Genomic DNA, 16,133 nt, shown 5'->3' with positions numbered 1-16,133 from the left:
ATTCAAAGCTACAGATGCAAGATATTGGCTATCATATCTTTTACATCTTTCACGGCACACCCTAACTTTTGAAATATTATCTAGATGGTTTTCCGTAAAGCACAATCATTTCAAGTTCTTTTACTGTTGCTAAGGAATTAAACACATGGGTTAAACATAATTTGTGAGTAAAAAATATTTGTTGTAAAGTTTGTGTGCATACGCATTCAGGCACAACAATCCAACATAAACAGTAGGTGTAATATCCACACTACAGTAACTGACATTTTAAAAACAACTTTATTTCCGGACAAACTTCCAAAATGTTTGGAAATAATACTGTACATAGTATTACATTAAATTGAATACATATTTACAGTACAGTGATGTAAGGATCAAGCTAAATAGTGTAATGTTGAAAACTACACTACAAAACAATACAAATAAGTTTTAGACCCTGTTAAATAAATTACAATAAATAATATAATTTTGTACATAGTCTTGGAAGAATAGGATATTATGGGCCACATGAGACTAACAAAGTTTATCTTCCAAATAAAATAGTACATTTCAGTCATCGCTCCACAGTAACTTCTCTCAAAATCCATAAGTGATGGATAATGTTGAGTATTTTTGTTTGCTTAGCTGTTGAAAAGAACATTAGTAATGTCACTAATTGAGCATGACAAATGTTCTTTTCTTACGTCCTTTGAAAACATTATCCATTCTATTTCAATATGTAGCACTAAAGGAAAAGGTTTGTTCTGACTCTTTTTTTCTGTCCTTGCCTGGGCTTGCCCTGAAGGACTCAAGCACAGTGGCATTTGCTGACAATCAAGTCATTGAAGGGTGTGAGCTTCAACTTTCCCCAACTGTCGTAGTGCATGAGGATCACAGGCTCATAGGCTGCCGGCACACAACAGGGCCGAGGTGTTGCTCCCTTGTTGATGTGGTGAAGACGAGACTTTGCCTGCGCGTGCATGCTGGCTGGCTTGTAGTTGTGTGGACAGGAGCCGTCGCAGAAATGCATGTTGTAACCAGTGGGGGCCACGACCCAGTCTGACCAGCCAATCTCCTTGAAGGACACATTGATGGATTTTCGGCAGCAGCTACCGTCTTCGTCACAGTTGTCCTCTTTGTTGGAGCGAGTCCGTCTCCTTCTGCCTGCTGATCTAGGTTCTACAAGGTCTACCTGCAGGACCATCTGAGGGGTCCTCTTGGGATCAGTTCCCTCTTCTAAGGCCTGTTCTACTTCCACAACCAGAGAGTGGCCGTCCGACCTCCCACTCCACTTACCAACCACAGTTCTGATGTCCAAAGTCAAATCACCAGTTCTTGCAGCGACCGTCTGAACAAGGGTCTCTGTGTGAATCAATAGAGAAGAGTTCAGTGGTTTCGTCTCATAGATCTTCACATGAACCTCATCCCTAATTGTGGGCTCGGCAGCTTTAGAGCCATCCAACAGCTGTTTGTAGGGCTTCACCTCAGCCCGGGCCAAAGTGAGCTCCTTCCTGATGTGTGGGTTCTTGTGGAATACAGCTCTGTACCAAAGCATATCTGATGGATGTTCCTCATCACTCCAAAGCACTTTGAGAGGCTCCACTGAAAGAGGTGAAAAGAGGGTTGTTACACAAATGCTCAAGTACTTAGAATTACTGTCATGGCTTGAATAGGTTGTGCTTTTAAGAGTTGTAACGGATGTGCCTTGTCAAAAAAAGAAAACGATGTCAAACGATTTAAAAGCTTTGGAGAAGAGGTACTGTGTTACTATCAAGCCTTTGCTCAGACCCAATGTTAATGGTAGGCTTTTGTTGGAGTGCACACCGAAAATGAACCCCTTTAAGACAAAATTGTTCCTCAGAGCATGACTCACTCATTCTCACAACATATGGTTTCAGAAAACACTCACAGGTACATTAAGATTAATAAAAAAAGTGTTTGAATGCTTTTTGTTAGTTTTGTCATAAAAGCGAATTTGAATTCTTCTCGAAGACGCAAATGTGGGAGAATGTTTCGGTACACAGGTACACACCTTATACAAAGTTATTAATACACTTTGCATAAAGGCAAAATTCCATGCAGTCAGATCACTATCTAAAGCTAGAATGTCAACAGTCAGGTCCTGTATTGTGGTAGAAACCAGTACAGTAACGATGTGTCTTTAAGTAAGGACCCACCTGTGGCTGGATGAAGCACAGTGGATGCCCTCCTTGGGGAACGCTGGGTTTCCCTCTCCTGACTGGAGCTCCTTCTCAGCTGCCTCAGTGTTTCCCTGTAGAGCCTATGCATCCTCATCAGCTCCTCTTCTGAAGCCATTTCCCTGGGCCTGGCCTCCCTTTCCATCCCCATGGAGCTCAGGATCCTTGTCTTCACTGACTCCAAGACCAAGACCCTCTGCTTCTCCTCCTGCCCCAGGCGGGGTCGGCCCTCCCCCTGACAGAGGCTGAAGAGGAGGACCACCCAAGAGAAGAGAAAGCACTGTGTGACTGAGCTAGGCATGGTAGGTTTGTTCTCAGAGGAGATGTCAATGTTATGAATGAAATTCCAGACATGCTTTCATTTATACAGCTCCTGCATGGCCACACCTCTCCACTGTCAGGTGAGCACTCCTTCCGCACTTATACTGTATGTATTGTCATCATTATGTAAAGGATTTAAATATATATGTATTTGTATATACAGTGCATTAGGAAAGTATTCAGACCCCTTCCCTTTCTCCACATTTTGTTAGGTTACAGCCTTATTCTAAAATTGATTAAATATATTTTTCCCTCATCAATCTACATACAATACCCCATAATGGCAAAGTGAAAACGGGTTTGTAGATATTTTTTGCAAATTTCTTACAAATAAAAAACAGAAATACCTTATTTGCGTAAGTATTCAGACCCTTTGTTATGCGACTCGAAATTGAGCTCAGGTGCATCCTGTTTCCATTGATCATCATTGAGATGTTTCTACAACTTGATTTGAATCCAACTGTGGTAAATTCAATTGATTGGACATCATTTGGAAAGGCACACCCCTGTCTATATAAGGTCCCACAGTTGACAGTGCAGGTTAGAGCAAAAACTAAGCCATGTGGTTGAAGTAATTGTCCGTAGAGCTCTGAGACAGGATTGTGTTGAGGCACAGATCTGGGGAAGGGTACCAAAAAATGTCTGCAGCATTGAAGGTCCCCAAGAACGCTGTGGCCGGACAAACTGAGCAATCGGTAAAATACACATGACAGCCCAATTTTAATTGCGAAAAGGCAACCTTTATTTAACTAGGCAAGTCAGTTAAGAACAAATTCTTATTTACAATGACGGGTTACCGGGGAACAGTGGGTAAACTGCCTTGTTCAGGGGCAGAACGACAGATTTTTACCTTGTCAGCTCAGGGATTCGATCTGGCCCAATGCTCTAACCAACAGGCTACCTGAAGAAAGTCTCTTCTTTTTATTAGTGTCCTTTAGTGGTGTTTTTTTGCAGCAATTCGACCATGAAGGCCTGATTCACGCAGTCTCCTCTGAACAGTTGATGTTGAGATGGGTCTGTTACTTGAAATCTGAAGCATCTATTTGGTCTGCAATCTGAGGTGCAGTTAAATGCCGATTTTTGAGGCTGGTAACTCTAATGAACTTATCCTCGGCAGCAGAGGTAACTCTGGGTCTTCCTTTCCTGTGGCGGTCCTCATGAAAGCCAGTTTCATCATAGCACTTGATGGTTTTGTGACTGCACTTGAAGAAATGTTCAAAGTTCTTGAAATGTTCTGCGTTGATTGACCTTCATGTCTTAAAGTAATGATGGACTGTTGTTTCTGTTTGCTTATTTGAACTTTTCTTGCCATAATTTGGACTTGGTCTTTTATCAATATAGGGCTATCTACTGTATACCACCCCTACCTTGTCACAACACAACTGATTGGCTCAAACGCATTAAGAAGGAAAGAAATTCCACAAATGTACTTTTAACAAGCACACCTGTTAATTGTAATGCATTCCAGGTGACTACCTCGTGAAGCTGGTTGAGAGAATGCCAAGAGTGTGCAAAGCTGTCATCAAGGCAAAGGGAGCCACCCTTTGCCTTGATGACAGCTTTGCACACTCTTGGCAATTTTATACAATGTAGCAATGTCAATGCAGGTATGACAAGCAAAGATGTCACTTTGGGTCAATTCTATTTAATTGAGCTTTCAATTACAATTCAATTAAGTTTTCAATTCATGAATAATTAATTATTACATTTCTTAAATATCTACAATCTGAATAGGTTTGAACCATAGTCATCCATAAGAAACATAAGCGCTAGTGAGCATTCTCTTCCCAAATATCTCACCCATTTGCCCCCTCTGAAATGTGTTTCATTAGGAAGGACCTGAGTTTTGCTGACAATGTGACCTTACCTGGAAAAACTCTGAGCCCTACTTAGATAACATTAAACTTCATACAGATTTAGGATCTTAATTTGATCGTCCTATTGCAGGAAAACTGTACCGCAATGCAGGAAATGTAAGACTTGTAGTGTATTTGACATTTAAAAAGGCTTCTGAAATGTGTCATTTTCACTTACGAAAAATATATCAACCCCTACAAAAATGAATTATAATTATAATCCACATTTCCTGTTGCTGCACGATTATTTGCCTGATGTAGCAAACTGCCTTGAATTAAAATCCTACATTTGTATAAATTGACCCCATGGCATCTTTCGTTTAAATGAGTCATTCATTTCCTATGAAGATGTGAGATGGATTTCTGTTGGACTGCATGGTTTGCTTCACGCTCCATTCACAAACAGTCTGATGTTTACGTGTGTACACTGTGTGGTGTCCCATCAGGAGACAGAGTGTAAACATAGATCCACACACACACACACGCACACGCGTGCGCATGCACACACACGCACACGCGTGCGCATGCACACACACACACACAATGTGAAAGGATCTTCAGGGCCGATTGTCAAGGAGGCAGGGTGAGGATGGAGCTTCCAGTGAGGGAGCCTAACAGGACATACTGTAGAACGGCTGCATGTCTCCCTCTAATGGAACTGAGAATATATTGCGTTCTATAGTGGCAATCTGTAGTAGAAACATTAACAATATTTCTGTCATCCCTGCCCGTTTCAGAAAAAACTGAGGGATGGGGCTAGAGAAATGTAACCACTCAAATTCATGGATATAGTTTTAACCATGATTTGAGGCTATATAGTGTTTGTTTCTATTTACTTTAACAAACATTGGAGTAAAACAAGAATATATTTCGGGTTCTGATGGAGTACGACAGTTGAACTAAGCATATCTACAAGTTATATTCTTCAAGCGTCAATGGGTACATCATACACTATCATTAATTAGCGAAAAAAGGTATGTAGAAACTGCTGATTGCCCCTTTAAGCAGATATGCTCTGGGTAAAAATTTCCTTACACACAGATCTAGAATCTGGCACAAATCCTAACTAGAACCATTAGTGAAGAAAACGCCAATCTGGGCCTGGATCAGTGTTTAGGGCCATTTATTTTGTAGTTGCTATTGATAACATGTAAAGGCCTACATACAAAATCATGATAGTGTATAAGATCGAATGTGTCCTCTTTAGATGTATAGAAAGAAAAATGTGGATATTTTTAAGACAGACTATAGCTGGGCTACATTCATTTGTAATCAAAAGTATTTCATTGTGCTTAGGAATGATTTAAACTTAGCAGATCTGTAGCAAACTGTAGCAAGTTTCTTTTGGTACTACATGTCCTTGTTGACTCCCCACATCCCAGAACAGTACATGCATCTGGTTGAATCCTGTTGGGCAACTGGGTGTACTTTCAATTTGCTCTGTTGCTATGGCTTGTTGTGGACGAGGAACAGTAGAGGAGAAGGAGAGAGAAAAAGAGAGATTTTTCTATCACATTTTCATGGCTGAATAGTTCTAACTATCATTGATCATTTACAATTGACCTGCCTCACATCCCAATGCAAAGGACATATAGGAAAAAAAGAGGACAAAAAAGTGGCCTGTAAACATTCAATATGGTGCCTCGAGCAAAACCAAATGAAGCTTCATAATGATGAAGTTGGATGCATAGTTTTTCAATCCCCCTTGACTGAAAATAATTGCAACAATTTCATGGTAAGAGAAGATAAGTGGATAGGAGATATAAAAACACATGTTTAAGGAAAAGGGATGACTGTGATGACATGAAACCTCTATAGATGACAGACATACTAGACCTACGTTATTTCCTCCTCTACATTTTGGGGATATTAATGCTTACTTGGGAAGATGACCTTGGGTTAAACTCAGGATTAGAGACAATGCCCAAAATGAGAACAAGGAATGATTCATTTTACCGGTTCACATCAATGAATGTGTGACACCGCATGACAAGACACAGCCATTGTTGTATGAAAACATTGTGGTGCCACTTGGAGACTGGCACCATAGATCATCAAGCCCTTTCTCCATCTGACTGTCAGAGATGCACCATTGTTCTTGATAATCTGAAGGCAGGGATGGACTGGCCATCTGGCATTTTGGGCAAATGCCAGATGGGCTGGTCCATTTTTTGCCTAGTGGGTCTCTAACTTATAACTGACAATTACTTGGTTATAGGGGAATCACGTTTTTTTTAAATGGTCCCAGTGTGTTAGAAATGCTAGGGCTAATTTCTGGTCCCAGTCCACCCTGGTCTAAAAATGTAATTTGCATGAGCCAATGATGATGTGACTGCCCACTGTATAGAGCTACACAACATATGGAACACTATAGTGCACACATATAAAGGGTCAAATTAACCTTGATATTGTGTTGATTTGTACATTAAGGGGTGAATACACTGAACAAAAAATATGAACGCAACATGTAAAGTGTTGGTTCTATGTTTCATGAGCTGAAATAAAAAATCCCAGACATTTTCCGTACGCACAAAAAGCTTATTTCTCAAAAATGTTGGGCACACATTTGTTTATATCCCTGTTAGTGAGCACTTCTCCTTTGTTAAGATAATCCATCCACCTGACAGGTGTGGCATATCAAGAAGCTGATTAAACAGCATGATCATTACACAGGTCCACCTTGAGCTGGGGACAATAGAAGACCACTAAAATTTGTCACACAACACAAAGTCTCAAGTTCTCTCATGTTTTGAGGGAGCGTGCAATTGGCATGCTGACTGCAGGAAGGTCCACCAGAGCTGTTGCCAAATAATTTAATGTGCATAAGCCGCCTCCAATGTTGTTTTAGAGAATAAGCCAGTAAGTCCAACCGGCCTCACAACCGCAGACCATGTGTAACCACCCCAGCCCAGGACCTCCACATCTGGCTTCTTCACCTGCGGGATCATCTGAGACCAGCCCCCCTGACAGCTGATGAATCTGAGGAGTATTTGTGTCTATAATGAAGCCCTTTTGTGGGGAAAAACTCATTCTGATTGACTGGGCCTTGCTCCCCATTCAGTGGCTCCCAAGTGGGTGGGCTTTTGCCCTTCCAGGCCCACCCATGACTGTGCCCCTGCCCAGTCATGTGAAATCCATAGATTAGGGCCTAATGAATCTATTTCAAACGACTGATTTCCGTATATGAACTGTAACTTGTTGCATTTATATTTTTGTTCAGTATATATATCAACATGATAGACAACATCTGAATGGGATTTTAAGCAATTGGTTCCTTCTTGTGTTCACACAAACACAGAACAGGGATATATATATATTATATACACACACACCCCTGTGGAGGTACTGCAAATAGGTCATTAGTGCATATACCACCTACCTGATTAAAAAATCCCCATGTAAACTTTCAACAAGTTAGCCATGGTTGAAAAAGGTTGCATTGGCTCAATGATATAGGCTAGCGTTACCGAACTGAATGAATCAGCCCACTGCCACCCATAGGCGCTTTGTCAGAAGTCCCTCCCTGCACATTCATTCCCAATTCTCACCGCTGCCCGGTCACCTGACAATTAAACGAAATGCTCGGTTTTGTTCAGCTCTCATCCAGTCGCATTGATGATGAGCAGGATACAGGAGGACGCAGTATGGGTTGAATGACATTTTAAAAAGGGAGTCAGCGGTATTATAATATTTTATTTTTCTACAATGGACGAGCCAAACATTTTGAGGCGTCGTGGGCTGCAGGTAATAACCCCCATAATAGTAAAACATCAGCATAGCTACTGAAGATTAAAATAATACACCCAGGCTTTGCATTTGTGTTGTGGCATTCGACAATTAATGATAGTCTACACAAACAGGTATTGACACGCATTAGGGCACACATGCGTTTCTCTTCTTTCTCTATTTCAAGGGATATTTAGGGATTGTCAATAGCTGTTTACTAAACGGTTTACATTGGACGCACTTTTAGGTGTCCTCAAGGGTAGTTCTATCCAGTTGTGACCACAAATGATAGATATCTCAAAACAAATTCGCATCGAATGTAATTGTCCCACTGCCACATTGTTTTGAAATGGTCATGAATAGGCTACAATATCGATCCATTCTGTACACATATGAATGATGCCCCTTCGTTTGAGTAGGCGGTGGCACTGAAGGGCGAGCTTGTGGATGCGCAAGTGTAGTTAATACATACATTTAACCACAGACAGTTTTTTGCTACAGACAGACATGATGTTCTATAGATGTCTTATTCTCCTACAAAAAAAACAAAGAGCGTTGCCATAATAATGATTGTGACTCAAGGAACGCAGCTGTATTGCCATCACTAGGTTGCTGTGGTGATATGGGCGTTGGGCTCAATTGGATTCAGGGATGGATGACTGGTAGAGAAACATCCCTTTATGCTCACTTATGTGTCCTATAGCCAGTAGGTTGTAGCTGAGTCAATCCTAGCCCTCCCGACGGCCTAACGCGTTTTGTTGTTTTTCATTCCAACCAATTACTCGGATAGAGGCTTAGCTATTTAAATCCGTTGACCATTGTTTGCTCTAAATCCATTATGAAAGAGTTGTTGGTGGAAATGTGCTTGTCCACATATTCAAAACATGTATTTTCATTCTATTACATTGATTGGTTCATCCACCGTACACGGACCTGCAATTTTATTTTGATTGCTGATTTGCAGCGTGAAAAATCTAAATTGAGAATGTACTTTTGGTTAACAAAACAACCTGCTTTTATCTTTGGAAATAGAGTACACTGTGGCACAGCATTTGGCATACATGTTGTGTACATTATTATGAACATAGGCCTGCCTATATGCAAGAGCTTCAGGACCAAAACAAAGAGAACAAAATACATAATGTGCAGCTATGAATGAGAAGATATCCACAATTAGGCCAGAGCTATAAGATCTTTCCACAAAGGAGGAGAGCAGGGGACATAGCTGTCATACGGTGTGCATAAATAATCAGCCAGTCTTTCCGTCTGTACCGTTGGCCACAGTTTGTGTATGAATCATCTTCGATGTGGAGGGGCTTTGTAAGACTAATCAAAGGCAACCTCCATCAATGGTTGTTTTCATTTTGTTTCTGAAAATCATTAACCCTTTGGTTCCATGCCTCGGGGATGTAACGGGTGTGTTTGGAATGTATATCAAGTCCAGGAGGTTGGTGGCACCTTAATTGGGGAGAATGGGCGCGTGGTAATGACTGGAGCTGAATTATGGAATGGTTCAAACACAAGGTTTCTAGGTGTTTGATGCCATTCCATTTGCTCCGTTTCGGCTATTATTATGTACCTCAGCAGCCTCTTGTGATATCAAGCAAGGCTTTACTGCCATTGTCATCATTTTAATGTATCTTTCTTTCTCGATTCCAGAAAGAGCTGAGCCTTCCACGAAGGGGAAACATGTAAGTATCACTAAAGAACATCACTGGTTATCTCTGCTCTTGTTACACTGTTTGATACAAAACCACAGGGTGTTACAAGGTGTTTTTATCTGTCAACAATTTATCATAGTAGCAGACATTTTACTTGCCATGAGAGGCAACGCTAGTGCCTAGTGGTAAAACAGAGGCTGCAGATACTAGTAAGCAATGTTCCCTCTAATTCTTTGGGACACTGCGCAAATTGTAGGCCTTTTGAACAGATACTTGAACATTGTGAGAATTTTGTGCAACTTCCGGCGCACGTTTACAGTGAACACTGAGGCTGTACCTTTACAGTTTGTGCCAGTAGCCAATAGGCTATTGTGGCTATCTGAGCATAATGTGGACTAACAACAAAATCAAGGGAGCAAATCCCATAAAATTCTCACTTGGAAATAGCTTTTAATTTCCATTATATATCCTACAGTAGCCTATATGTGGTGTTAAGTGCAGGCCTACATTGCATGAGACTTTTAAAAATGTTTTTACATTATGAAGGGCTTGACATTTAATTAATGATCGTTTTACTTGATCTGTAACACCATGGGCCAAAGAGGTGACTGTAAATGGACTTGTGTTGTATGATGCAAGAAACTACTTTACAAAATTAAATGAATTATGACCATACAGAGAATTAGAATTAAATGAATTAAATGAATTATGACCATACAGAGAATTAGAATTAAATGAATAAAATGAATTATGACCATACAGAGAATTAGAATTAAATGAATTATGACCATACAGAGAATTAGACAATGTAGGCTACTCCTCTGCATATTGGCTTATTTGCATATTCAAGCCTATCTGGAAATAAAACACTGCCCCTTTTAATTAAGACAAGCTTTTTACCTGACTGGATTTTCAAAGACAGCTTGACATGTAGACTACACATTTTGTGCTCTTGTAGGAAGCAGTAACTCCCCATTGCTGACCTATACTTATATATAACTGGGCGAATAACTCCCTAACTACCAAAGAATATCAACAAAAGTGCACACGCGCACCTCTGTGCTCTGATATGAAAGGCGTGGGTGATTGAAAGACCGCGGTTGGGCTACCCCGCCAATATAATTATACTCTGTTGCGCTCTGGCTCTGCCTACAACATTGTGTTGCTGCCTCAACAAAATCGGAGACTTATTATTGCAAAGTTAGATTTGTTTTGGTTTGTTGCATTGACAAGGGGCTGACAATATTTATTCGATCACGGAAAAAAAACGTTGATCTATATAGGGCGAACTCAGTGAAGTTCAATCTCTTGCGTCTCTGCGGCATGGTATTTCCTCTGCGCGGCAGACCTGGAGAAAGTGCGCTGCCGTGCAAGGGCGCAGTCTAGAGGGAACATTACTGGTGGGGTGAAATATTTTACATAACAGTAAATGTGATTTTTTTTTGTTAAAGATCAAGTGTACCTCCACACATTGTATGAAAATACTATATGTATTGTGTATAGTCAGTCCTGAGGCATGCACTTCCATGCGCTGTAAGGCCTTGTCGACTAGTCTGGAAATACACATTTGTATATGCAATTCAATATAAGTAATTTCACACATCACGCACTGGATTTTACTCATGGTTCGTAATTACATGTCAGTCAAGGCAAAGGACAAGAGTTGGCTTGGTGGGTAGGCTGTTTCAGCCCTGAGACTAGACTGAATGGAAAACAGAAATGAGTGGACAGACCCATATTTGGTCCTTAGCCACTTTAGTGGAGTGAACTAATGTGGTTAAACAGTAGGCCTGCAGACTTGCAATGAGTCTAACACACCATTCAAACCAATACTTTTCCCACCAACTTTAGCATCCCACCAACTTTTTGCAGACTTTTCTTAATAAATGAAAGGTATTGCCGGCAATAAAGCCTCTACTTTTTTATTTCAGCCAACCGACGTCATGGTTTCGGCTAAATTCTGGCTACAGCTTAGTATGAAATGGAGTGGTAATGCTGAGGCAATGCTGAGGCGGCATTGGCACGCAAAACGCTCTTAAGCTCTAGCTGGTTGTTAGGCAGCGCCTGTTACTAGTATCCATCTGCCTGTTCTAAACTTTGTAAGGCAGGTCACTTCACCCATCTCGTCGCATAGTCCAACACACAGACTTTTTTCTTAACCATAACTGGATGGATCCATGAAGTATTACCGTGGCAATATATCACTGAAAGACGAACATATTGGAATAAAGTAGGCTAATGCAATTGAAGGCATCAAATTGTTATAAAACAAAACTAATAACTCATAACCTCGTGTGTTCAACTATTTCAGCACCATTTTGCGCTGCTTAGACTCACTCACGTCTTAATAAATCAATGTCAGATTTTTATTTTCACTGAATTTCCACGTGGATATTGGTTTGTCTACCATTAGGCTGTGGAAAGTTGAGGTGAGTGCTGCTCATGATCATCTTGTCTTGTTGGCTCATACATTAGCACCGATCAGAACATTTTGCCAGCATGTTAAGTAGCTTAAAGGAAAATTCCACCCCAAAAAAGAGCTTTGATATTTGTTTCAGTTGTTGATATAAAGTGTATTCAGAAAGTATTCACACTCATTGCCCCCCCCCTCCTTTTTTTTCTATATCTATCCATTCATCCATCCATCCATCCATCCATACATGCATACATACACACACATATCCTACATACATGTACATATACATACACAAAGAACAATTTAAAAAATAAACATATATTAGCTATTTCTAGCCTTAGCGGAGACGCAAATAATTAGTTTTTAGATTTTACAGCACCTTACACAACATGTATCTGCTCATATCCCTAATCACCCCATTCACTCTGTCCAATTTGAAATATAGTTGAGTAGTGTCAAGGTTCTGCACCCTCACCTGCATTGCTTGATGTTTGGGGTTTTAGGCTGGGTTTCTGTACAGCACTTTGAGATATCAGCTGATGTAAGAAGGGCTATATAAATACATTTGATTTGATTTAGTGGAGACCAAAATCAAACTTGGGCTGTCTCTTGTGGAGGTCATAAGTGAGCTTTTCAAAACGGAGAAAGTCAACAATCTGGTCAATCCACATTTTAAATGCCATTGGCTTTTATCACATTTTGTTGTGTTAAAGTTGAATTAAAATTGATTTCATTATAATTTTTGATCAACCATTTACACAAAATACTCAAATGTTAAGGTGATATTCTAACATTAATCAAAAATTCATGACAAAGAACACTAATATATCTTGATTAGGTAAGTATTCAGTCCCCTGAGACAATACATGTTAGAAACACCAGTCTTTTTTAAGTACATTTCTAAGAGCTTTGCACACCTGGATTGTACAATATTTGCCCATTATTCTTCAAAAAAACCTCTTCAAGCTCTGTCAAGTTCATTGCTAGACAGCAGTGGAGGCGGTGAGAGGAGCTATTGGAGGAAGTGCTCCTTGTAATGGCTGGAATGGAGTTTATGGAACGGAGTCAAGCGTGGTTTGATGTTTTATTCCATTCCAGACATTACAATGAGCCCGTCCTCCACCAGCCTCCACTGCTTGACAGCAATTTTCAAGTCTTGCCATAGATTTTCAAGTCAAATTAAGTCAAAACTGTAACTAGGCCACACAGGAACATTCAATGTCGTCTTGGTAAGCAACTCCAGTGTAGATTTGGCCTTGGGTTTTAGGTTATTGTTCTGCTGAAAGGGGAATTAGTCTCCCAGTGTCTTTTGGAAAGAAGACGGAACCAGGTTTTTAGCTATATTCCATTTCTTTTAAGCCCAAAAATCTCCCTGGTGTCAGTGTCTGTGTTTTTTGATTGTTTCCTTAGGTTACCGCTGGAGGGCACCCTTACCCATTTCTAGTCTCCAGGTTACCCTGATTATTTCTTATTGGATTCACCTGTGTTCAATTACTTTCTCTGTTCACCTGGTTGCCTTGTTATTTGGGTTCCTCATTTGGTCTGTGTCCTTGCTTTGGTCTCATGTTTTATTTAGTGTGCTCTTGTGTGGTTGCCTTGTTTCTGTTTTGACCCTAAGTAAAAGTTATGGATTTACCCTTACCTCTGCTTGCTGTGTTTCTCTGCGCCTGGGTTCGAGTTTGTACTAGCAGTATTGTTTCACCTGGTCCTTACCAATGACAAGCATACCCATAACATGAAGCAGCCCCCACCATACTTGAAAGTATGAAGAGTGGTAGTCAGTGATGTGTTGTTTGCCCCAAAAATAATGCTTTGTATTCAGGACATTTTTTATATTTCTTTGCCAAATGTTTTGCAGTATTGCTTAAGTGCCTTGTTTCAAAAATGATGCATGTTTTGGAATATTTTTATTCTGCACCTGTCAATTAGGTTAGTATTGTGGAGTAACTACAATGTTGTTGATCCATCCTCAGAGTTTATTGGCTGTGATAGGAGAAAACAAACTGTTTTAAAGTCACCATTAGTGGCATAGTGAAATCCCAGAGCGGTTTATTTTTACCCATCTACCAATAGGTGCCCTTTGCAAGACATTGGAAAACCTCCTTTTTTGTAGTTGAATCTGTGTTTGAAATTCAGTATTCGACTGAAGGACCTTATAATTATCTGTATGTGTGGGGTACAGAGAAGGGGTAGTCATACAAAAATAATGCACCATTTAGAAAATGCACCCTTTCAAACTACTTACATGACATACTGGCATTAATGGCATTCATTACACATTAAAGAAATGTTTCAAATTCTTTGTCAGCAAACTCATTGGATGAATGTAGTATAAATACTCCACTATGCATGTTATCGACTGGAAGCATTTTTACTGTACCATTTTGAGAATAAAAAAATATTCAAAAACATGCATCTAAAGTAATACTGAAAAAAATGTGCCAAAGTCACAGTCCTGAATTCAAAGTGATGTGTTCAGGGCAAATCCAATACAACACATTACGGAGTACCACTCTCCATATTTTTAAGCATCGTGGTGGCTGCATCATGTTATGGTTATGCTTGTAATTGTTAAGGACTGGGGAGTTTTTCAGGATAAAAAAGAAACAGAATGCAGCTAAGCACAGGAAAATTTGAAGAATTTAGAAAATAATAATGGGCAAATGTTGTACAATCCATGTGTGGAAAGCTGTTAGAGACTTACCCAGAAAGACTCACAGCTGTAATCGCTGCCAATGGTGCTTCTACAAAGTATTGACTTGGAGGTGTGAATACTTATGTAAATTAGATTTCTATACTCCATTTTCAATAAATTGAAAACAAACAACAACAAAAAAAATTACGCTTTGTCATTATGGGGTATTTGTGTGAGCAAAAAATTGAATTTAATAAATTACCTGATAAGCCTATTCATCTGAATACTTTCCGAATGCACTGTATTTCTGCAGCCGTGAATCATCCCATGGGATGATGTGGCTCACTCTACGCTGTTAAGTCTATTCTTTGCCATGTTATTGCCCTATTCGGACAAGTATTACTAGCGTGTGCTATTCCAGAGGACGATTCACACAGGATCCAGTTTTTCCATACTGCACCTGGTAATTCTTTTTTTTTTCCAAATTGAATTGATTCTTGTTTTTATGTAAGCAGGCAAGTCAGTTAAGAATAAATTCTTATTTACAATGACCGCCTACCGGGAAACAGTGGGTTAACTGCCTTGTTCAGGGCCAGAATGACAGATTTTTACTTTGTCAGCTCAGGGGATTCGTTCCAGCAACCTTGCGGTTACTGGCCCAACACACTAACCACTAAGCTACCTGCCGCCCCCTTATGACGAAAGCCTGGAGGTTTTTAATGTAGGCTTGAAGATATTTCAACGTCATGTCTAGAAGATAATAGGCTACACTAATAACTAGCGCTTGGCTGCCAAATGTATAGGTCTCCCCATAATATTTAAATTGATGAAGTGTTATCATAATCATTATTTTAGCGATCCATGGTAGATGTCCTTCCTTATAACAACTAAATATTAGGAAGGTGTTCTTAATACTTTGTACACAATGGCTTATAATGTGAAGTATTGTTAAATAAAGTCCTGTAAAATGTATTTGGATTGTTTATTGACCGGGGAACTTTCTTTCTCTACATATAAAGTAGCAATTTCTTCTATTGAATGAAGCTGAAAAGTAAAATTGAAGTCTCTTTTTGGACAGGCTTATAAAGGCCTAGTTGGTATTGAACATGCCTCTGCTATGCTAGTACATTTCTCTGCTATGTTTTTATTAGAAGATAAATCATTTATTATGTAATGATAAAATATACTTTAATGGTGCATTTCCATACAGGATTTAACCCAGTGTTTTATTTTTCCATCTACGCGGGCCGGAACACGTCTCACTGGGCCATGGCTCCGGCACACCTGCTCTCACTTGGGGCCAAAGCTTGCATTTCCATAAAGGCTAACTGTGAATTTAAC

At 39.9% G+C, this 16,133-nt stretch overlaps 2 protein-coding genes across 2 annotated transcripts in view; one reads left to right on the top strand and one right to left on the bottom strand.

Moving 5' to 3' along the window:
- Positions 1-289: 289 nt before the first annotated feature.
- On the bottom strand, positions 290-2,490 carry LOC112244643 (growth/differentiation factor 15). Its single transcript, XM_024412372.1, has 2 exons — positions 2,157-2,490; positions 290-1,581 (listed from the first exon to the last, which is right to left on the bottom strand). The coding sequence occupies exons 1-2, from the start codon at positions 2,476-2,478 to the stop codon at positions 788-790; spliced, it is 1,116 nt and encodes a 371-aa protein (XP_024268140.1). The 5' UTR covers positions 2,479-2,490; the 3' UTR covers positions 290-787.
- A 5,458-nt stretch (positions 2,491-7,948) lies between these two features.
- Positions 7,949-16,133, top strand: part of LOC112244659 (microtubule-associated serine/threonine-protein kinase 3-like) — a 58,667-nt gene continuing 50,482 nt past the window's right edge. Inside the window, exons 1-2 of the mRNA XM_042307900.1 lie at positions 7,949-8,098; positions 9,740-9,771. Coding sequence (XP_042163834.1) covers positions 8,060-8,098; positions 9,740-9,771 — 71 coding nt within the window. The 5' untranslated portion in view covers positions 7,949-8,059. The remainder of the gene's footprint in view (positions 8,099-9,739; positions 9,772-16,133) is intronic.

Source organism: Oncorhynchus tshawytscha, linkage group LG28 (assembly GCF_018296145.1).
Source record: "Oncorhynchus tshawytscha isolate Ot180627B linkage group LG28, Otsh_v2.0, whole genome shotgun sequence".
Classification (NCBI taxonomy): domain Eukaryota; kingdom Metazoa; phylum Chordata; class Actinopteri; order Salmoniformes; family Salmonidae; genus Oncorhynchus; species Oncorhynchus tshawytscha.
The sequence above is the reverse complement of the archived record's forward strand: the minus strand, read 5'-3'. Positions and strand labels throughout refer to the sequence as shown.